The 23,306-nt window shown below is 41.7% G+C and overlaps 1 protein-coding gene across 5 annotated transcripts in view; it reads left to right on the top strand.

Annotated features, from left to right (window-relative positions):
* The window catches only part of MKLN1 (muskelin 1), a 106,194-nt gene that overhangs the window by 56,592 nt on the left and 26,296 nt on the right, over positions 1 to 23,306 (top strand). For all 5 annotated transcript variants that reach the window (XM_065049314.1, XM_065049316.1, XM_005504098.3 and 2 more), the window contains 3 exons: positions 16,322 to 16,534; positions 18,250 to 18,471; positions 20,270 to 20,399. In XM_065049314.1, coding sequence (XP_064905386.1) covers positions 16,322 to 16,534; positions 18,250 to 18,471; positions 20,270 to 20,399 — 565 coding nt within the window. The remainder of the gene's footprint in view (positions 1 to 16,321; positions 16,535 to 18,249; positions 18,472 to 20,269; positions 20,400 to 23,306) is intronic.

Raw genomic sequence — 23,306 nt, forward strand, 5'->3', positions numbered from 1 at the left:
TGACACGCCAGAAGGCTGTGCTGCCATCCAGCGGGACCTGGACAGGCTGGAGAGTTGGGCGGGGAATAACCTGATGAAATTTAACAAGGGAAAGGGTAGAGTCCTGCATCTGGGCAGGAACAACCCCAGGTTCCAGTATAGGTTGGAAAATTACATATTAGAGAGCAGTGTAGGGGAAAGGGACCTGGGGGTCCTGGTGGACAACAGGATGACCATGAGCCAGCACTGTGCCCTTGTGGCCAGGGAGGCCAATGGCATCCTGGGGTGTATTACAAGGGGGGTGGTTAGTAGATCGAGAGAGGTCCTCCTTCCCGTCTACTCCGCCCTGGTGAGACCACATCTGGAATATTGTGTCCAGTTCTGGACCCCTCAGTTCAAGAAGGACAGGGAACTGCTGGAGAGGGTCCAGCATAGGGCAACGAAGATGATTAAGGGAGTGGAGCACCTCTCTTATGAAGAAAGGCTGAGGGAGCTGGGTCTCTTTAGTTTGGAGAAGAGGAGACTAAGGGGGGACCTCATTAATGTTTATAAATATATAAAGGGTGAGTGCCATGAGGATGGAGCCAGGCTCTTCTCGGTGGCAAACAATGATAGGACAAGGGGTAGTGGGATCAAGCTGGAACACAAGAGGTTCCACTTAAATTTGAGAAAAAACTTCTCAGTAAGGGTGGCAGAGCCTGTCCCAGGCTGCCCAGGGGGGTTGTGGAGTCTCCTTCTCTGCAGACATTCAAACCCGCCTGGACATGTTCCTGTGCGACCTCACCTGGGTGTTCCTGCTCCAGCAGGGGGATTGGACTGGATGATCTTTTGAGGTCCCTTCCAATCCCAAACATACTGTGATACTGTAACTGCCTGAAAGGAGCTTGGAGCATGGAGGGTCTCTTTTCCTAAGTAACAAGTGAGAGGATGAGAGGAAACAGCCTCAAGTTGTACCAAGGGAGGTTTAGGTTGGATCTTGGGAACAGTTTCTTCCCCGGAAGGGTTGTCAGGCATTGAACAGGCTGCCCAGGGCAGTGGTGGAGTCGCCATCCCTGAGGATGAGGATGTGCGGATCCATGAGGATGTGTCTTTAAAAGACACATAGATTAAGTTCTTGGGAGCATGGTTTAGTGGTGGGCTTGGCAGAATTGGGTTAATGGTGGGACTCGGTGATCTTAAAGGTCTTTTCCAATGACAAGGATTGTGTGATTCCATGAGTCTATGAATGAAAACTTCCCCACCATCCCTTCAGCCTGTGAATCTGGCAAAGCTCCTGCAGTCCTTGTCAAATCATCCTTCTCCAGTTCTGTATCCTTTTGAGGAGAAGCACCATGGAGCAGCTCATGGCCCACAAGTGGTAAAATATGCAACAGCTCTATGATTTGGTTGGCATGAGGCACAGCCAGAACATGTGAAGTCCAAGAACCTTTAAAGGTTTTTACCCTGAACCCAATGAAATGTTCTGACAAATGCTGTTGTCTCCAGGATTTGTTGGTGGTTGTAGATCAGTAGACCTTTTTCAGGATTTGGGAATAAATAGTGTTGAGAAAACAAACCTTGTCATTCCTTGGGCATTTTGATCCTAGGCCAGTGTCAGTTAATAGAGAAATTTCATGGGATGTTTTGGTGTGTAATATTTTTGGTTTCCAAGCTGCAGCTTTATCTTTTGAAGGCTAATTTAGTGATATTCAGTACAGTAGGACAGTTTCAGTGAACTATAGGAAAGACTCCACTTGGTGGAAATTGGTAGTTATGTGGATTTTTAAATAGGATCGAAAGGCAGAGGGATGTCCATGTCTCTGGAGATTTGATAAATGAGAGTACAGAAGCATGATAGTTGGCATATTTTATATGTAACTAGTATTCATGTACCTTTGTTCAGTATTTCCTAGATACATGAGAAGAGATAGAGGTTGTCCCTTCAGACACTGTATTACTGCATGAATTGGTAGCTTCTGTAAATATTTGTAGCATTTGTAAATATGGTGTGTGACTCATCCTCATTCTGGCTTTTTTAGAGGAAAATTGTGCTCACAGATAGCTCAGTGAAGGACGTGGAAATTGTGTAAATGGGTTAGGTGGAGGTGACACTGTTTTTCTCCGAGTTTTTAAGAGCCTTTGGCAAGAAACAGGTAGAAGTGAAATTCTTGTCGTGGGTTGACTAGTTGAGAGGATAAGTCGTTTCTTAGAATGAAGGAAAACTTAGTTCAACAAGTGCCTACAATTCAGTAGGTTCAACGTGTCAATCGTTGTGTTGTAAAGTGACAGTTTGCTGCTGACACCAAGTGCTTTTCCAGGTTACTGAAAGTAAAAGCTGACAAATGTAGAAAGATCTCAATAGTGAGAGCCAGGGTGAATTTCAGCTGCTACTGTATTTCCAGTTAAATGTTTTATGGTGACTGCATGTGTTTCTTAACACTGGTTGACATGGATGAATTTACGCAAAGCTCCCAATGTCATAACCACGCGAGCATTTGATGCATTTGTGAGACCTATGACAGATTTTTTTTTGGGGGGTGTAATGCAGAAATATATAAGCTTATCTATGTAAAGATTTTACCCTATGCTGTTTTAAGTGTAGAAACTGAACTAGTCTCAAATATGGACTCCTTCCCACAGATGGTGATGTGGTTTTGAATGGTTTGATGTGTATGGACTTGAGATCTAATACACTGAATCTGCCGTGTCCTACTTGTGAGTAGTTTTAGTTGTACAGATGCTCAGTTGTACGAGCTGCCTGGTGCCACAAAAGCACATGGGGAGAAAGCAGCTGTCCCCAAAAGCCTGCGATAGAAACTTGGATGCTGCAGATAAACCTCTGAGCCAACTTTCTGAGTAGCGTAAACACCTACAAAAGTGGGGACAAAGAAGGCAGATGCTGAAGTGAACCAAGTGAAAAGTATTCCAGACTGATCCTAAATATCGCATGCTAATGGCTTATTTTCCTTCCTGCTTAGTAGCATAATAGTTTTAAAAATGTTCTAGCCAGTGTTCTTTCTCCAAAATGTTGCAGAGACTTTCAGATATGCCCAATTAATTTCTCCAGTGATTTTGACATAGGCAGCCTAAAACAAATAGACCCTATTGAGGGAGGAGTACCTTGATTATTAATTTTTTAAATAAACTTCTTTTGAAAAGGTTTTGAGCTTTTAAAAGTAACTTATTTACCTTATGCTACCCTGTGTACCTAAGGAGCTCAGTTCTCTTAACCTTTGTTAGTTATCCAGTTCCATCACTAGGTACCTGTAATTCTTGCTTCCAGCATAAAAAAAACAAAGCACAGAAAACCAGCCAAACTTCAGTTATTCTTAATAGCAGATGTTTCAATGTGTGGAGGTCCCTTTTCTCCAAGCATTGATATTGAAGTCAGTCTCGCAGAGAAGGGAGTGCTTAAAATAAACGCGTTATGCACGGTGTTCTGAAGGCTGTGGAACTTTGAAACTTGTGTGCACCGGGCTCGGATTATATGTGAATTTCTAAACCATCACAAAGCTTTCAGTTGCAAAGGGTGCAGCTTGTAAACCGCTCATGCACCTTGAAGTAATGCATCATGTGTAGTCGATTTGTGATGTTTATGTTCCGATGAAAATCACTGTTGCAGCTCTAGCTTGTGATGAGTGTAATGCTCTGTTCTCTGGTCTGGAATGCAGCTTTATTTTACTTCTGTGACTTTATTATGAAGTTATTGCGTCATCTAGTTCCCTGTAAATTGCGGTTGAGGCTGTACACAGAGACAGGCTTGGGTGGCTATGAATGCATCTCAGGGAGGATGACGCATTATTCAACTGCTTAAAGTATTAAAGAACTTTCAGGTAAGATTTTAGTGAAGTGGTGGAGATTTCTATAAGGGAAGCTGGTTTATATCCTTTGGGATTTTAAAGACACAGAAATACACATCTGTCAGACAGGAGCCAGCTGGAATCCCTGCATTTCATACCAAATGCATGGGGAAAAAGGATTTTAAAGAAACAGGGTATGTGGCGGTGGAAGGTGGGAGGAAAACTTATTCTCTTGCCAGCAAGGTGAAAGTAGCTCCATACACCAGTCAACTTCGTCTTGGGAGCAGAGCAGTCTCTGAGTCCAGGTAGGATGTGGAAGATTTCAGTTACGTTAATGCTCCCCAAGCTGTACAAATACGGAAATCTATAAAGAAATATCAGTTATGCCAATATGGTGACACAGGGGAAGCATTCTCAAGTGGTATCATAGGCAAATCCTTTGCTAAATTGTCTAGATAATTAAACGCTTGAAAATGTAAGTTTTTGTGGACCTTGTTGCTAATAATGAATGCATTTCTGCCACCGGGTTTTGGAGGTAATTAGGACTTAAATATTCTGGATCGTCTCAGGAGTGTGCACAGGCAGAATGGATAATGCATTGGTTGGCATGGTGAGTTCTCAGACCTGAAAGAGTTTAGTATCACAGAATCGACTGGGTTGGAAAAGACCTCAGAGATCATCGAGTCCAACCCTTGGTCCAACTCCAGTCCATTGACTAGATCATGGCACTAAGTGCCATGTCCAATCTCAGTTTAAAACCTCCAGGGCCGGTGAGTCCAGCACCTCCCTGGGCAGCCATTCCAATGTCTGACCACTCTCTCTGTAAAGAATTGCTTTCTCATCTCCAGCCTCAATTTCCCCTGGCAGAGTTGAAGCCCATGCCCCCTTGTCCTATTGCTGACTGCCTGGGAGAAGAGACCAATCCCCACCTGGCTAGAACTTCTCTTCAGGTAGTTCTAGAGAGTGCTGAGCTCACCTCTAAGCCTCCTCTTCTCCAGACTAAACAAGCCCAGCTCCCTCAGCCTCTCCCCATAGTACCCTGTTTCCCTGAAAATAAGACAGGATCTTACATTAATTTTTGTGCCAAAAAGATGCGTTGGGGCTTATATTTAGGGGATGTCTTATTCTTCCATAAAAAACAATCTACATTTGTTCTTGAACAAAAAAAATCAACATTTATTCAAATATAGTCATGTCATCACATTCTGGAACACAATCATAAGTCTCCAAACCCTGAATTCCATCATGAATTTGTGACTCTATTTCCTTTTTCCATGGACAACAATCTACATCTACCAATATTCGTGAACAAAAATCAACATTTATTTAAATAAAGTCATGTCATCATCTTCTGGAACATCATCATAACTTTCCAAACCATGCTGCATTCTATTACCAATTAATTTTACTTTTTTACATGTATAGCTGCCTGGACACTATGTAAATTGACTTTTTTAATGAACTGTAATTAGGGCTTATTTTTGGAGTAGGGCTTATATTTTGAGCATCCTCAAAAATCCTGAAAAATCACACCAGGTCTTATTTTTGAGAAACGTGGTGTGCTTAATAGGACTTAATCCATTCATTTTCCAGGGTGTTTATGTGATGGAGAGTTTAGTGGTACTGGGATTGAAGAACTGTTGGGTTCTAGTCCTTGTGTTGCCACAAGCGTGCTTTGTTTTCAGTGCTCTGTTTTTAAAAGCTCTTCCACATGTGTTTGCTGCCAAACTTTATACTTATTACATAGAAGGGAAGGGTTTAGGGTGGTGTTTGGACCTTCAGTGAAAATACTTACTCTTTCCTGCCTGATTTTCCTCCACGTAGATTATTGCAAAGTTAAATATGCCTTGTTTCCGAAACTATGACACAGCAGAGACTGTGCTGCAATTCCAGTGGTAATTGGTACATTTCCTGCAGCTGGATAACTACATAATGTTCTGAGAATAGCTGAAAGGTGATATAAACAATGATTTCAGAAGCCACATCTTTCCTCATCTATAACTTCATTCAAAAGAAGGCATGACAGTCTCCACAGTTCTGTTCTTTTCAATGCTGAAAAGATTCTGTTCTCATATATATATATTATTTTTTCTCTTGCCATGTTGCTGTAATAGCTAACAGATGAAGCCTACATTAAACTGTACTTAGTATCTGTATCCCTGAGAGGGGAATTTCGTAGCCATTTCCTAAGGGCAAAAAACTCTACAGCCACTTCAAACACCTCTGGGTATCAACTATTTATTATCTGTTTCAGACTCTCTTCACTTTCTCAGAAACATTCGAGAGCCTGTGGCTGTCGAAGTATTTGGACTTAATTTCATGTTTTGCTACCACCAGTTTTTCAAGGATAATTAATTAAGGAAAAAAGTACTTCAGAAGTTCTAACATTGCTGCATCTTCATCATTGTGGCTAAACAGCCTGTAAATGACTAGTTGGGTTTTGTTTTCAGCCTGGTAGCTACAAGCGTGGCTGCAGCCGAGCTGAATAGTTTGCATCTACGGAAAAATCTCTCTTGGCTGGACCTTCGCTAGCCATTGTTATTGGTAATGAGAGGACAGCGTGAACTTGCGATCCACGAGAAAATGACCTCATTCCACATCCTGCAATTGTTAATGGGGTTAGTTAAATTCGGTGCATGAGGGATGTTGTCCTGAGGGCCCATCTCTCAGAGCTGATGAAAGCTCTGATTCTGTGGTGGGTCATCTGTTCTATTTCATCAGTGTTACTGAAAGCAAAACTGAGCAGTTGATGTGTAATAAAGCAAGTTTCCTTGTTAAAATTTAAGCAGCTACATTTTGATTCATGTTTCATCAGTGCGAGTAACACTTGGTTTGCAGGTAAATTGTGTCTTCTGTTAGAAATAGCACAATATTGATGCACTTTCGCTCCAAGGTTCACTTGTATTAGAGCATTACTTCAGTGCTGCTCTTGTTTGCATTTGTAAGCTGAATCACGTAGGCTGGATGACTTAATTTTTGACTGTAAACTAAAGCCTAGATAAGACCTTTATATGCGTTCCTGCAACCCGCTTCACATAAATGAAAGAATTGTTTCACGTTGTTCACGTGCTTGAAGCTCTGTGAGGTTTATTTCCCCTTTCTGCTATTCCACTTGCTTGCGTAGGAGTTCTCTTGGACTTGGTTTGTGCAACATGAGATCCACAGTGTTATGTGTTGCTGGAAGGCCTTGATGATACCTTGATGTGAGAACATGTAGCTCAGAAATGACCCAGGAATGCAGCTCCCTGCACTGGCAGCATCACAGTCATCAGTTACCAAAGTTGTTTCTGTGCTGTAGATAAACTTGTGCAACACAGCTGTCAAAAAGAGAATATTGGTACTTCGGAAAGTTCACGACTCAATTCACCGGGTGCTCTTTATTTCATAGAGAAGTGTTTTAATCAGGATTCATCAGAAGCCAATAGATCATATACTGGCTCATCCTATTCTGCAGGCAGGCCTCCTGGGAGAATAATTTTTAAGATGTAATCTCATGGCAATAGAACACTATCTCTTTATTTTCATAGCAATGTTTGTGTGCTGCACTGAGTCTGTGCTCACCTGTGCTGTGATGAATCACAGGATGGTTTGGGTTGGAAGGGACTTGTGGAGATCATCCAGTCCAACCCACCTGCTAACGCAGGGTCACCAGAGCAGATCACACAGGAAGGTGTCCAGGTGGGTTTGAATGTCTCCAGAGGAGACTCCACAACCTCTCTGGGCAGCCTGGGCCAGGCTCTGGCACCTCAAAGGAAACAAGTTTCTCCTCATGTTCAGATGGACCCTCCTGTGCTTCAGTCTGTGCCCGTTGCCCCTCATCCTGTCGTTGGGCACCACTGAACAGAGTCTGGTCCATCCTCTGACATCCACCCTGGAGATATTTATAACCATTGATGAGATTCCCTCTCAGCCTCTCTTCTCCAGCTGAACAGCCCCAGCTCTCTCTGTGTCTCCTCGTCAGAAAGATGCTCCAGACCCCTCAGCATCTTCGTAGCCACCACCGGACTCCTCCAGTAATTCCTTGTCCTTCTTAAACTGGGGAGCCCAGAACTGGACACTGAAATCCAGATGTGGCCTCGCCAGGGCAGAGCAGAGGGGGAGGAACAACCTCCTTGACCTGCTAGTCACACTTTTCCTAACGCACCCCAGGGACCATTGGCCTCTTGGCCACAAGGGCATTTTATTGACTCACGGTCAGTCTGTTGTCCACCACAACTCCTGAGTCCTTCTTTGCAGAGCTGCTTTCCAGCAGGTCAACCCCAACCTGTACTGGTATCTGCGGTTGTTTTTCCCCAGGTGTAGGACCCTACACTTGCCCTTGTTGAACCTCATCAGGTTCTTCCCTGCCCAGCCCTCCAGCCTGGCCAGGTCTCGCTGAATGGACCCGCACTGATCCCTGTAGGGTGGAGCAAACTGAGTGAAGTCTTGTATAGGACGGAAAGGGATGGTCCCCTCATGGGCCGTCAAATCCAGTCCACTGCTATTGTAAGGAGCATATTGTATGATCTTTGAGCTTAATCATTTGACTTACAAGCTCATCAAACTCTTTCAAAAATAGAACGCTGGGCCATTTTTTTACTTGTAGTCTAAGCAGGGAAAGTCTCTCTGTGGAAGGCTCAGCTTGAGGCTGTGAAGATCAACAGTGAGAAATTAGGACTATTGCAAATATGTGTGTGCTTTTAGGAAGACAAAAAAACACTTCATCCTGTTGAATTTTCTTGTTTTCCCACCTTAAGAGTTGACTCAAAACTACGTGCTAAAAGCTTCCACTGACTTTAATCTGCTCCATCATGTCTGAGTCAGATGCCCAGAAAGGACTTTGCGAGTAGATCTATTTAGTTGCATTGCTGTAGGAAGGTACTTGCAAGCGGATTAGCCATAGCTCAAACACCCTGTCAGCTGCCTGACCAAAGGATATCTTCCTTGTCTTAGCTGTGGCTACACTTATTAATAGTTAAATATTTGCAAATACTTGTCAGAAACCTTTTGATATCCAAACTTAAAATTTGTCATTAGACATTTAACTGTTTTTTTTGTGAAAAATTGGGTAGTCTCATGGCTTCCCAGTACTGGTCCTGGGGACTTTCAAGTGTTGTAATTCTTAGCCAGGTTCTGATCTATTTAATAGGCTTCCTGAAATATTGACAGAACACATTTAACTTGCATACTCTCGAAGAGTATCCTTCATAGCTGGTACAGCAGCCTATAAAAGTAGGTTGTAATATCTGTTATCTCCCATAAATTGTGGCAAGAATATGTTAGAGTGGAAATGTGTGGCTGCTAGTCTAGTTTCATATGCTGCTTTAAGCTTTTACTTAAGAGTAATTTAGTGAATGAGGTGTACAATCTGCATCCAGAATATGTTTTTTTGAGCTAGACTCCCATCCCAGTTTAATCCTTAACTGTATCTACCCTGCGTGACATGCAAGGATTTTTAAGTCTAGTGCTAGAGCTGTTAAGTCTTGGATGTGAAATGACACATGTAGCAGTGATTTTTTTTTTTTTTGCCATCATAAAGATAAGGAAAAAGTAGCCGGGATATGCTGTTTACGGGAGGATCTTGCACGCTGAAGAAACCCTTATAGATGGATGTTGGACACCCTGAGCCTGTGCTGGGTGCTTTGGCTACTACTGCTGTTGTGATGCTCTTGTGTTCTGAGTGTGCAAGACCCTTGTACTGGGCACTGGTGAGATCTTGAATCCTGGGGTCAGTTTTGGGCCCCTCATGCCAAGAAAGCCCTTGAGGTGCTGGAGTGAGTTGAGAGAAGGGAACGGAGCTGGTGAAGGGCCTGGAGCACAAGTGTGATGGGAGCAGCTGAGGGACCTGGGGGGTTCAGCTGGAGAACAGGAGCTGAGGGGAGACCTTCTGATCTCTGAACTGCCTGAAAGGAGCTTGGAGCCAGGGGGGGTTGGGATCTGCTCCCCAGGAACAAGCGCCAGGACCAGAGGAAATGGCCTCAAGTTGTGCCAGGGGAGGTTGAGGTTGGATCTTGGGAACAATTTCTTCCCAGAAAGGTTTGTCAGGCATTGAACAGGCTGCCCAGGGCAGTGGTGGAGTCACCATCCCTGGAGAGGTTAAAGACACGTAGATGAGGTTCTTAGAACTTGGTTTAGTGGTGAACTTGTCAGTGCTGAGTTAATGGCTGGACTTGATGTTCTTAAAAGTCTTTTCCAACCAGAATGTTTCTACATTTCTGTTGGGGTCCTGTGCTCCTAGCACGTGGTCAGTGATCGCGTGGGCGTTAGAATCAATAAATACATCATCCTCAGCTCACTTTGCTTTGTGTTTTGTGCTGATATGCCATACAATTACTCTATGCTACCATAAAAAACAATAGATTCGATTCTTTTGTTAGGTTTCTGGCACTCTTAAGTTATGAGAAAATTAAAATGCCTTCTGTGAGCAATTCGAGTGAAGTGTTTTATTCTGCGCAAGGCTGCAATTGTTTCTGTTGCTGAATTTAGTTCTCATCTAGATTAAAGCAAATCATTTTGAGATACAACTTAGGCTAACGCGTACTCCCAAAATGTTTAATCTAAGACTGGCATTGATAAAGCACTATCAAGCTCTAATCCTAAAGCATATAGACTTGACTGAATGCCAAGAATAATATACATTTCCTTTCATTTTCAAGATTGTGGCGAACTTTCCCCGTTTTTTGGGGGGGTGGAGCAGGAAATGAATTATATTCTGAAAGTGGGAAATGAGAGCAATTAATCTCCGCAGTTGTGTGTAGGCAGGGGGGACTATTTGTTGCATGACAGCCTGCTCTCGGAACTGGAAACAAAGTAGGTTGTTTGTGCCTTTTTATGTCCTCGTCCTAGTTTACTTTAGGACAAGAGCATTTACCTCATGACGCTTATTTTTGAACTTTATACTGGAGGCAGTGTTCACATTCCATTCAGTCTTTTACAGCACCGAGAAGGGAGAATTAGTCAGCTGTTCTTTGTTTTTATTTCCCTGACTCTTGAACAGGGTCCAGGCTCGCTCCTGAGGTTTTTCATCTGGATCAGCCTGAATAAAACAGATTTCCTTGCAACTGAAAACCCTTTCTTTGCAAAAGGTTATGACAACCGAAAGAAGCCAAGCTCCCCCAGTTTTTATTTGGGGGTGGGATGGGGAGTGGAACTGGCTTCCCGCTGTCCTGTTCACATTAAAGCGGGTTCGTAGGACACTTATTTAAAAAGAAAACAAGAAATGAAAGCTATCATGTTTGTGCCGTAGCGGAGCATGCCGGGATGCTGTTGCTAAGATGATGCATGGTGATTCTGGCATAAATAGTTATTTGAGCAGGCCATACCCTAAGGAGCTGAGTCCCAATCCTTTCTCTCCTGTATAGGAACAAATCCATTATTCTGAGGCAGTGTTGTCTCTCGCTGCTGTTGTGTTGCTTGTTGAAAACGTTTTGTAAGTTAGTCCTTAAGTGGGATAATTGCTTTCAGCATTTGCAAGTTAAATGAAGAAAGCTCTAATTAGATTTTATAAAGTGGCTTAGCGTGTTGAGAAGGCTTTTCATAAAGTATACTGTGTATTCACTTGGCGTTGCACAATTGAATTTCGTGTAGCGCTGACAAAACCAAAAAATCCTATTTGGCGTTGCTCGCTACTGGGTGCTTAAAGAATTGAAAGCCTGTTTTAGGTACTCCGAGCTCCACAAAACTTTTCCTTTCCTTACCATCCCACCCTCATCAGGGCATTTATCTGGATTTTAGAGACCAGAAGAGTTGCATCAAGACCAGCCTGTTTGAGGAAGGGTATTAGCATTGGGTTTAGAAGCTTGGTATTTTGTAGCGCTCTAAAACAGGGCCGTGGCATGTACTGTTTAATCTGTCTTAGCCGTTATTATGCTGTGCTAATTGCACGGCGGTGCCGGGTGGCAGAGAGCCATTTTGTTCAGGTCCGTCTTAGCTCCGTGTGGGCGCTTATTGAGTCCCACAGAAACTGAACGGTGCCCGTACTTGGTAATCTTTGGTATTGTTTGGTGTCCTGCGGGTTAGAAATGTGATATGCTAATGCTTTACTATTGCCATTGCAGCCTTGGCGTGAGCGGAGGGACTGGCCAAAGCAGCGTTAACACATTGCTCGCCCTCTGAATGAGAACTTAGCCCGGTCACAAGCTGCTTTCATGTGTGGTTTCTGCAGCGTGCGTGCCAGGAGCTTCCTGATGAGAATTGGAAGGAGGCCCCAAAGCCGGTGTTTGTTCCGATCATTTGGGTGCTGTTGTTGGATGTGACCTACTCGAGGCTGTTTTAACTAAGATGAGCTCTTTTTAAGAACTAAAATCTCTACTAAATCAGTCAATCAGTTCTTGAACCTTCATCTGCAAAAGCTTAGCTCCCATGCGAAGAACTTTGAAGACAGTTCAATGAAACTAGATCTAAAGAGAGTGTACTTAATGAGAAGGCTTGCATTGATTTGTTATAACTTCACATGACCACAGGAGCAGGTGATTGCAAGCTGGTCAAATCTGATATTTGCCTTCTGCTCTGCTCAAGAAGATTTGGGCTTGTTTAATCTTCTCTTGTGGTTATCAGTGCGCAGGTGAAACTGTCTCCATTAGCTGCAGGTAGGTTTGGGAATGGCAGTTAGTGTGCTTACAGGTGTAGCAAGTACAATAGATACTTTTTGTGTGTCTGCAGTTTATTTTTCTTGATAAGGCCCAAATTTGAAGAAAGATGTAGAGATCTCTAGTAAGATTGAGTCACCTTGGGACATTAATGCTTGAATTATCAACCAGACTACATTTTGGCAGGAGGGGACAAAAGGTTGTTCTGCTGTCTAACCATCCTTGATCTCTTTAACCGTGGCTTAAAAGAGTCATGTCTATTATGGTCAATTTTTTTCACTTGTTGCTTCTAAGGGGTCAAGTTCCAGTTTTTCTGGAATGAACAAGCTCTTTCCCATTTGAATTTGGTGGGTCACTTTCTCCATGACAAGTTGTGGCAGCGTGTTCTTTGTCTGCACAACAGGCTCGCTATTGTAACCACATCAAGTACACGTCTTTAAATGAACATTCACAGCTGCCCACGGGCTCTTGATTCACTTAACCACATGTGCCTTGAAGTGTTTTATTCATTTTAAGTGTCTGCCCGTTTCTATCTTTGTAAATGGACTTCGTGTCTCCCTTTGAGGTGTATATTAAACATACTACAAGGACTTCCACGGTCGAATTGAGTAGCTCTCAAGTGAACACACTTTTAGGCCTTTCTCCAGTCTCAAATGTCAAACCAATGTCTACTGCTGTTTGTTTACTCGTATTAGTAAACCTTGGGCAGGTTCCATGTGATCTTGTAAGTGGTATGCAGGCATAACTCCACTTTGAGAAAATACCATTGATTGGATGAAGTTTTCTATATTTCATGACAGAGTTCATGCTGTGGTAGATTCTCCAAGTTGGTGCAGTTGAAGTTCTTAAGTGAACTTGAAGTGATGAAATTTCTGTGCCTGTATAGATGAAACGATCAAACTTAAAACCTTTAGTAGCCCTTTAAAAAGGCAGATACTACTTTGTGAGATGTGACCAGTACATAATTAAAGAAATAATAGATATTTTCCTGAACTCTTTTCGTATTTTAACATAGTTTTAGGGCCTGAAATCTGTATGTTGTATGCTTAGCCAGTGTAGTGCCTGTGCTGTTGATGGCAGTGGTTTGAAACTGGTGTGTTATGTGTCGAATATCTCAGCTTTATGTCTACTCCGACAAATTTGAGTTGATGATGTGGCTCTTCAAGGCAGGGCAGGTGTGGAAATCATGGAGATTTATTTGTGCAAGTGCCCAAGGTGTTATTTGAGCAAATTCGGTAGGGTTTACTTCAGCCCATGAAACATATAGAGCTTACAGAGTGCAGGGAAATACTTAAATCAGCGGGTTCAATTAAAAAACTGTGGTGACCTGACACAGGTCTTAATGTTTCATCTGCAAGGCCACTGTGCCAAGACAATATGTGGCCTTTGGCAGGGGAACAATGACACTTCCGCAAGTGTCCCAGCTGCACAACCACAGATGGATTTTGTTTGCTGGGGTTACTTTTTTGTGAATCAGGGACAACAGAATCACAGAATGTCAGGGATTGGAAGGGACCTGGCCAATCTCCCTATGGAGCAGGAACACCCAGATGAGGTTACACAGGAAGGTGTCCAGGCGGGTTGGAATGTCTGCACAGAAGGAGACTCCACAACCTCCCTGGGCAGCCTGGGCCAGGCTCTGCCACCCTCACTGGGAAGAAGTTTCTTCTCAAATCTAAGTGGACCCTTGTGTGTTCTAGTTTGAACCCATTACCCCTTGCCCTGCTGTTGGTTGTCACTGAGAAGAGCCTGGCGCCATCCTCCTGACACTCACCCTTTATATATTTATAAACATGAATGAGGTCACCCCTCAGTCTCCTCTTCTCCAGCTCCAGAGCCCCAGCTCCCTCAGCCTTTCCTCACACGGGAGATGCTCCACTCCCTTCAGCATCTTTGTTGCCCTGCGCTGGACTCTCTCCAGCAGTTCCCTGTCCTGCTGGAACTGAGGGGCCACAACTGGACACAAGATTCCAGGTGTGGTCTCCCCAGGGCAGAGCAGAGGGGCAGGAGAACCTCTCTGACCTACTGACCACCCCCTTCTAACCCACCCCAGGTACCATTGGCTTCCTGGCCACAAGGGCACAGTGCTGGCTCATGGTCATCCTGCTGTCCCCAGGACCCCCAGGTCCCTTTCCCCTACACTGCTCTCTAATAGGTCATTCCCCAATTTATACTGGAACCTGGGGTTGTTCCTGCCCAGATTCAAGACTCTACACTTGCCCTTGTTCTATTTCATTAAATTTTTTCCCGCCCAACCTTTGGGAATACACAGATTGGTACTTTTTTATGCAAAGAAACCACCGTTTATGTGTGGAACAGGGTCCTTTGGAAGGTTCCTTTTTTTATTTTCTAGGAACAAAGTTAAGTATGTTGTTGCCTTCTTTATCAGCTTCTTCCATGTGACCAAAGGCAATGAGTGAACTTTTGCTGCATTTCATGATTTTATGCTTATATTTCAAAAATTATCAAATTATTTCAAAAATTATCTTAATTACCATGATGTAACTAATCCTCAAAGATGTAATCGTGGCCAACATAATGCTTCGTATTTACAAAATACGAACAATTCAGCTTGTTGTTTGAGTTACTTTTAGCAGCTTCTTGTAGCTGTTCGTTAGTCAAGAAATTGAATTCTGCAACATGCATAGTGAAGTTTTGACTACAAACATGTAATGTTTGCTTTCATATTTTATTAGTGAAATATATTCCATCAGTGTATTTTGAGTTTCAGTAATCAGTTCAGTATCATTTTTTACATGAAATGGTACAATAACGGAGATTTTTATATAAAGACAATATTTAGTAGGACATGGAGCAAACGCTGTGCTGATTATTTGGTGTGGCATGATTACTCTTCTTTAACTGTAAGTCTTCTAATAAATGGTGATTTCTTATATCATTTCCTAATTGTATAATCTTTATTTTTCAATAGATTGTAATAGATGTTTTCTTTCATACTTCTGTACATGTTTTTTGTCACTTGAAGTCATATCAGTTTTAATGTTGTTTTTCTGGCTGTCAGAGTTAGCTAGCCAGCCTTATTCTGCCATCCTCATTTATAAAGTGCCCAAATTATGCAAACCGAGGCCAAATAAACTGCAGAATTTCTCTGTAAGCATGATGTCAAGTTGTTTTTTTGCCTCTTTTGCTGACAAGACTTTGCGCATCTCAATTTTTAGTATTTTGGAGTGCAGGAATATTGTTCTTATGCTTCAAGATGCGTGTGCGAAGGGTCTCAAAATCAGATTTGAGAAGCAGAAAGGACGCTGCCCAGCACTGTGTAGCATTGTCATAATGTCATTCAATAGATCAGTCTATGATTTAAGCCGAGTACTCCTGGATGGATGAGCACAGAATAACTTGACAGCGTCCCTCCGTGTTGCTCTTGTAGATCATAGTTTAAGGCAGTTTTGCTTACCGTGGGAAACTTGCTTGGACTTGGAGGCTGGAAGGGCCGTATCTATTTGTGAAGGACAGGGAGCGCTTTTGTTACCTTCAAAGACCCGTTACGGGATACGATGGCTTGTGGGAGTCTCTGGTTATGATCTGTTAGAAAACAGCCTATTAATAAAACAGGGGCTCTTGTAATAGAGCGCTTCTTAATCTTCTTTCTGTGTGGTTATTTATAGGCTGTGACATCTTAATTTGCCTCTTCTGTGTATCAGCTTCTGTTACTTTTAAAAGATCAAGTGGCTTTCTCACGCCTCTTGTGGAGGAAACAGTCTGGTTTCTAAGGAATCTTACAAAAAACATTCCGAGTCATAAGTTTGTTAAAAAAATGTGTTATGGTTTTTATTGGTGTCTTTCTAAGAGGCAAAAGTTGTGGAATGTCCTGTTATGTATATACTTTTAGTTGTGCGTTTGATTACAAGCAGATTTTCTTGAATTCTCAAAGGCTTTCCAGTTGCTGATAGTTCTTATTTGCCCTCAGTGCCCTACCTGGAGCAACATTAAATCCATTATTCACTTTATTGTTATGGTTGTTTTCTTCGTTAGAGCGGCCCTAGCGCCCGATCCTGTCACAAGATGTGCATTGACATCCAGCGAAGGCAGATCTACACGCTGGGACGCTATCTGGATTCCTCCGTGAGGAACAGCAAATCTCTGAAAAGCGACTTCTATCGCTACGACATCGACACCAACACGTGGATGTTACTGAGCGAGGACACCGCGGCGGATGGAGGCCCAAAGCTGGTGTTCGATCATCAGGTCGGCTTACGCTGATACTCAGAGCGCGAGTTCTCAATGTTTTGATTGTAGATTTAAAGTGCTGGACCAGGTCTCATTGCAGTGATCTCCACTTAGTTAAACTCTAATAGCATTTATCTAAGGACACTAACTACTGGTATTCTGATCAGAGTCAAGAGAATCATAACCATTACAAACTAATCAATTTTATTAGGACCTGTTTTATTAAAGCTCAAAGCGCAGTCCATCTGGTTTTAATTGGTTTCGTTGAGCTCGGTTTGCAGATCTTGGAAGGGTGTTGGGGAACAACTTGCCAAGCTGTGTGTGGTACATTTAGAAAAATACTATACGCAAACTGACTAAATGGGGCCAAGAGATCAGGATTCTTTCAAAATGGAATATCTTGTAAAATTTGGAGAACGTGTTTACTTTGTAGAGATTGAAAGACCTTCAAGGGGTGGTGACTAGTCTTTTAAAAAGCCACACCTGTCCATGTGTTCAAATGGAATACTTTTATTAATTTATATTGCATTTTTAATGACTTTCGTGTACTTGAAAAAGGGTTTCTTTTCTTAATTGACTTTTATAAAGTGCGGCCAAGGAACAGCACATCAATAATGATTTTTAAAGCAGCCCGAGAATGGCTTTTATTGGTACTCATTGTTTCGTAACTCAAGCTGTTGGTTGCCAGCACAATATGCATTTCTGCTGACACCAAAATTAGAGATACGTGTTGTCTGCAGAACAAAAAACAATCAGTCTTTCTGTTCTATTAATAACAAATACCAGTCTCCCAGGTGTTGGGGAAAAGGCAAAAAGTAAATGGTCAGCTGGCAAGGATACTCTGGGTACCTTGTTTGCCTGCTTCTGAAGTTGTTTCTTCTTTTCCCCTGCTGTCTGTTAGGAATGTTCTCCCTGAATTCTTTATCAATCTGCAGCTCTTCCTTTTCTCTCCCTCAGTGCTTACTGCAAGAGTCATTTTTGTTTAACCTTCGCAACAATGTGCTGCACTCCAAGTGTTGTGTTGCTTTGCTGAGTAGCGTCTCTATCTTACTGTAACCTTGTCTGTGGTTTGGGTTTTGGTTTCCCCCCTGGTGTTTTGTAACTCTCTGCTTTGCACTGTGGCTGAAAACATCACCTGGAGTCAGGGAGTTTTGATTTATACTGCAGCGCATCTCCTCGTGTTGTAAACTTGAATTCACACTCTGGGGATAAACACGTTTTTGCTGCAGGCTCATCAAAAAACCTTGGCCACGTTATGGCCCTACTTTATGTTGAAGCAATGGGGGTAACACTAAATATATACTTGGAATGGAATCTGAGTGATAAATTGCAGACTGGTTGAGTAGCAGTCAGTAAATTTAGCTGTGATTTTGAATTTTTCCCTTGCACAGCCACTGTCTAAGGTGATATTCTGTTAATTTTCTGGCAGAATTGGCTACAGATCCTGGTGAAAGACTGAAATATTTTTCCCTATAATCAATAGTCTTTTCTTCTTTTGCTTATTAAATAGTAAGTTAAATTAGACTCACTTTTAACATAAAGGAACCGTTTTCTGAGATTAATACCTGTCAACCATGAAGACAGGGTGTGTTCTTTTCTGCTCATTAGAGGTTCAGTAGATGTGCAGATTATCATCGAGCTTACTCAGTATCACTTGCAGGGGAGGGATGTTTAATCTTTAAATGTTCGAGTCTTAATGTGATGACTTAAACCCGCTTCTCTTATTCTTACAGATGTGCATGGATTCCGAAAAACACATGATATACACCTTTGGAGGCCGAATTCTGACCTGCAACGGCAGCGTTGATGACAGCAGAGCCAGCGAACCACAGTTCAGTGGGTTGTTTGCTTTCGACTGTCAGTGTCAGACATGGAAACTTCTGAGAGAGGATTCCTGTAACGCCGGACCCGAGGATATCCAGTCCCGAATAGGACACTGTATGTTGTTCCATTCTGTAAGTATCCCCACCACACTCTTGATTCACGACGCCTGACATTGAGGAGAACGTCTGGTTTTGATTTCTCTTGCAAGTTTGAAGCTCTTTAATCTCCCAAGCGGTGCGCTGTCTCGCTTGATTTTTACCTTCGCTGACATTCTGATGCGGCTTTGGAAAGTGCAGGTGGTATTAATTCAAGTCTTGGACCTTTCACTACTTTCACTGAATAAAATTTGAAGTAAAAAGCAAGGTGAATTTTAAATAGTTGTTTTTAATTGAATAGTGAGAAATAGATCCATAGGCTGTGATTTAACTTGATCTAAAGCACTTTGTAAGTTGGTAGAGCAGCTTAGAAACTTCTGGGCTAGTAAATCCCCATTGTGGTTACTGGAATGTTAAACTTGGCTAGTGCAGGGGCTTGCTGGGTGTGATTAGAGATGCACAGACCTCTTATTCCTCTGTGCTGAGCAGCCAGCTGCTGCTTGTTGTCTTGAGCAGCTGTTAACAGCTGGGCACAGCTGGCATTATGGGCACTTCATCCAGAGCCTGATGGAAAGGCAGAGGGATTGGGGGAGAAGGGGCTGTGTAGTGCTTTTAGTATTCAGTATTAAAAGAGAAAACAAATCTTCCATTGCCTTTCCAGTTGTGCTCATCAACCACATGTTTATTTAAGTGCAGAACAGAGGAACTGGGGGGTGTTTTGCTGACATTAAACTGACTTGGTGGTGTGGAGAAGAGAATTAAAATGAACATTGTGGCATTCAAGTGTGTGCTGATACCACCAACTGAAAACTGACCAGTTTGAACAACTTACTGAGTTTATTTCTCTTTCCCTTTCCAATGAAAAATCAGAATTTTTATAGTGAATACTCTGCTTTCAGAGCTTTCAACTTCATTTTTATTTTGAATGGCTTTCTAAAATCTGGCCAAAAACTTGTTGCTACGTAAAATTCTGCACAGGTACCAGAGGATTTTCCAAGTATATGTCTGTGGTCAGTGTAAGAATACAAGTTTCTGTAAGCACAGTTTATGGAAGGTCAGGTCCTTTGCTGTTTTCTTAACCATTTGAAAGAAAAATAATCTGCCTCTTACTGACTTTCCACTTGGCAAACTTGACAGAAGTAATAAACCTGTTATTCTTGGCTTGCTGCTTGCCATTTGCCTACTCTGAGTTTAGTAAATGTGCTCATACCTGGATGATTTATCTTACAGTTTCTTTTGTTCTTTTCTGAGTATTTTTTTAACAGCGAAGTTACGATCTAATGGGTTTTAGATGTGAATGCTGTTATTTTTTTAATATTAAACTTGAAAAATGTATTGTTCTTCTAATGTTCTGAAGTTATAGCTTCATCTGGCAAAGCTACACTAGTTAACTGCCTAAAATCTGCCTGGTCACTCGAGCTGAAACTCTGTGTCAGATCCATGTTTGTGGTTTCATGTAGATTGTGAAAACGAAGTCTTTATAATTGCATTTTTAAGAGGCTGCGGGGCCTTAATGGTTTAGTTCTTGAAACTGAGAAAACCTTAATTCAAGAATCAAGAAGATTGAGAATCCAGTCGTGAATTCTCAAGTTCTTATTGAGTTTGACAATGATAAACTGTTCTGCATAATTGTTCCCTGTGCATCTTTGCAAAGATGGAGGTAAAAGATATTTAGCAGATAAAGATTGGTGGATCTGATAGTTAAAGCATGAATTTAAGCTTAGAAGAAACATATCTATTAATCTTTGATTCCTTGATGTTTATGTTAGTGATCACAGTTGATCAGTGTAATTTCTTGAGCTTCATAAAGACACATTGTTTTTCTCCATTCTAGAAAAATCGCTGCTTATATGTATTTGGTGGCCAGAGATCGAAGACTTACTTGAATGACTTCTTCAGTTATGATGTGGATAGCGATCACGTGGACATCATATCAGATGGCACCAAGAAAGATTCAGGGATGGGTAAGAGTGTAACTACATATTCATTTCTTTAAATATATTGTTAAGTAGGTGAAAGGCCAGTGTCAGTGTCCTGTGGTATCAGGTTTGCATCCTTAACTAGCCCTATGCACCCAAGTCAACTCCACAGTATATAGCTTAAACTTAAGCCAGCTCTTTTGTCCTTCCTGTCATTTGACACTCACCATCTTCAGCATAATACAAATAATTGATGCATGGAACCACATAGCCCCTTAAAAGGAAAAAAGAAATCAGCAAAATAAGTTCTTAAAACATCTCATTTGAAAATTCATCAAAGGCAAAAAGAAAAAAAGGCCGACAATATAGTTTTCTTTAAACCAATGAAAGAGAAAGCATTTTTATAGTTTTCATCAAGTGAAAGACGCCATAAAGTAGAAATAATCTGCTTGGTTTGAGATGCAGAAAGGCGGGAAGATGCTCAGAGATGTAGAATTGGAGTAGAGGGACTCTATCTTGCCTGGCAGGAGCTGACAAGAAAGATGAAGCCAGTTGTCCTGTTAATTCATTATCATAATTCATTATCAGGGAGGGGCAAAAAAAAAAGTAGGAGCAAGACTTCAGTCCTGTTTGGTTCATACTATTGGAGTTATATATACAGGATATTGTTCTGTATGGCAGAAACCTTTAAAAACACTGAAAAGGTGTTGTAACACAGCCATAAAGAACTGATTTTATACCTCTTCTCCTCAAATGATATAAAGAATGTCCTTTTCTTTCAAAAAGGATTTCTGCATGTATAAGCACATCGTTTTCCTGTCTTGTAAATATCCTGATTTTTGGCATCCAGCTCAGAAGTGGAAAGTTGTGTTGCAGCGTGTACCACTAGAGGAGAAAAGTTATGAATATTTCTCATATTATGTATATTTAGCCCCGATCTTGTTTGCACTTCTTCCAGTTACCAAAATCCCAGGAAGCTATTTATCTTGAATTTAGGCTGCCCGCCTTATTTCGATCAAGCTTAATTTTTAGCAAATAATTTTGCTTAACTTTCGAAGTGAATTATTGATGGGTCTAAGTTATTGTTTGCTCGTTAATTTAGTTATGCCAATGAAGGAGAATGAGTACCTGAGCTCCTATTCTCTGGAGTTGTTTATTTACTTAAGTGCTTCCAAGAAAGAACCAGCTTGTATTGTTGACAATCTCCTTTATTAAGGTGCCTGCATGTTGCCTGATGCTGCTCTACACACACCCACGCACCGTTAGTTGTCCTTAGAGCATTTAAAGAATTGATTTTCTTTTCCCCTTATGAAATTGCTAGCGTCCTACCATTTTGCTGTTTCAAAACTACATTTCTTTATAGCTGGAAGCTTTAAAATATGCGGCTTTATAGCTGATACCTGTGTCCGTGTAAGATTTAAGGATACAGAGCTTGCCTTATGTCTGGAGAAGACACTGAGCCTCTTCTCAGCAACTGCAAGGGTTTGGTTAAGCAAATGAGACTCTAATATGTAGCCCTCCTCCCCATTCCCACAGGCCTCAAGGTGGTGAATAGCAGATCTTGTAAGTAAGTGACTCATTGGAAATAATTCACAAGTAGCTTTTCAGTTTACTGTTCTCCTGTGTGGGGAGGGTAAACAGATTTCAACGTTTCCCTTGCTTTTGAAACAAAATGCGAGGATTATTTGCGTTTTAACAGGAAGAGAACAAAATGCCTGTTACATTCAGACAGCAAATGCTGGCAGCACTATTTTCACCCCAAAAAGCAAGTCTTTATTGTGCTCTTGTTAGGTGGTGATATACCATTGTGATCTGTATGAACAAAGCGATTCCCTGACTGGGCGCTGTGAGGTTTTAAGCTGCTCGGTGTGATGAGTCAAGTTGAGGATGCCTGACCTAAATGTTCCTGTAAAGTCCCATGATTACATTTTGTTCCTGGCTCGCATGTGGCATTCAGTTCTATTCTTAGATGAGCTATTTTGATTTTTACCCTTTCCAAAAGAACTTAATTGTGCATTTGTTTAAATTTTTTTGTTAGAGTAGTGAGAAGATTTTTTTTAAAGTAGTAAAACGGATAGTTAAGGATTATCAGTAATATGGAGTTGTTGCAGTGCTAGAAAGCTATGGTGACAGTATGTTGGTTTTGCTGCTCTCATTTTCTGGATATGAGATATTTATGCTGTTTGGTGTTTCTTTGCTTTCGGTTGTGCTTTTGATGTTGATCCTGAAACCAATTCCTTGTATAGATTGTGTTTGAGAGAACATTAGATGAAAATATCACTTGTAGTTTCTTAATTTGGAGTAAAGGCTAATAACTGTATCGAGTCTAGATGTATTATTGTTTCATTTTGGGGAAGAGTTCAGAGTTTACCAAGGTATAATTTCTACAAGATTTGCACACAGATTTGCCTACTGAAAATGTCTCCTGACTCGATCTGCTTTGAACATGAGTAAATCCTGCAGCTCTTCATCTGTGGTGAATCTGCCAGTGAACACGATTGCGTTCTCCAACGCATTGCATCAAAAAACTTGTTTTCTCTTTGCCGTAAAGAAGGGCACTACAGTGAAATGAGGCCTTTAGGGATGGTTACTTTGTGGCTACATAAGTGCTAGCAGCAAGAGATTTGTTAGTTCAGCTAGAGAATGGACAAAATGGGACTGAGGAAAATAAATGTAGCTGTGATAGAGTTGGATGTGAAGAGAGGCAGTGGTGGTACAAGTTGGGGGAAGTGTAGTCCAGTTGAGTACAAGCAGTGGCTGGAGGAGAAGCAGAAATATGTATGTTGATGGAGCAGTCATATACTTTTAATTACTTAAAAAAATCCACCCCAAAACAACACACAGCCAACAACAACAAAAAACCCAACCCAACATGCATATATATGCCAGTGTATCACTGAAGCATATACGTGGTCTAGAGGTGCAACCAGTATCAGATGTATTCAAAATGCC

Source organism: Columba livia, chromosome 1 (genome assembly GCF_036013475.1).
Source record: "Columba livia isolate bColLiv1 breed racing homer chromosome 1, bColLiv1.pat.W.v2, whole genome shotgun sequence".
NCBI classification, from domain to species: domain Eukaryota; kingdom Metazoa; phylum Chordata; class Aves; order Columbiformes; family Columbidae; genus Columba; species Columba livia.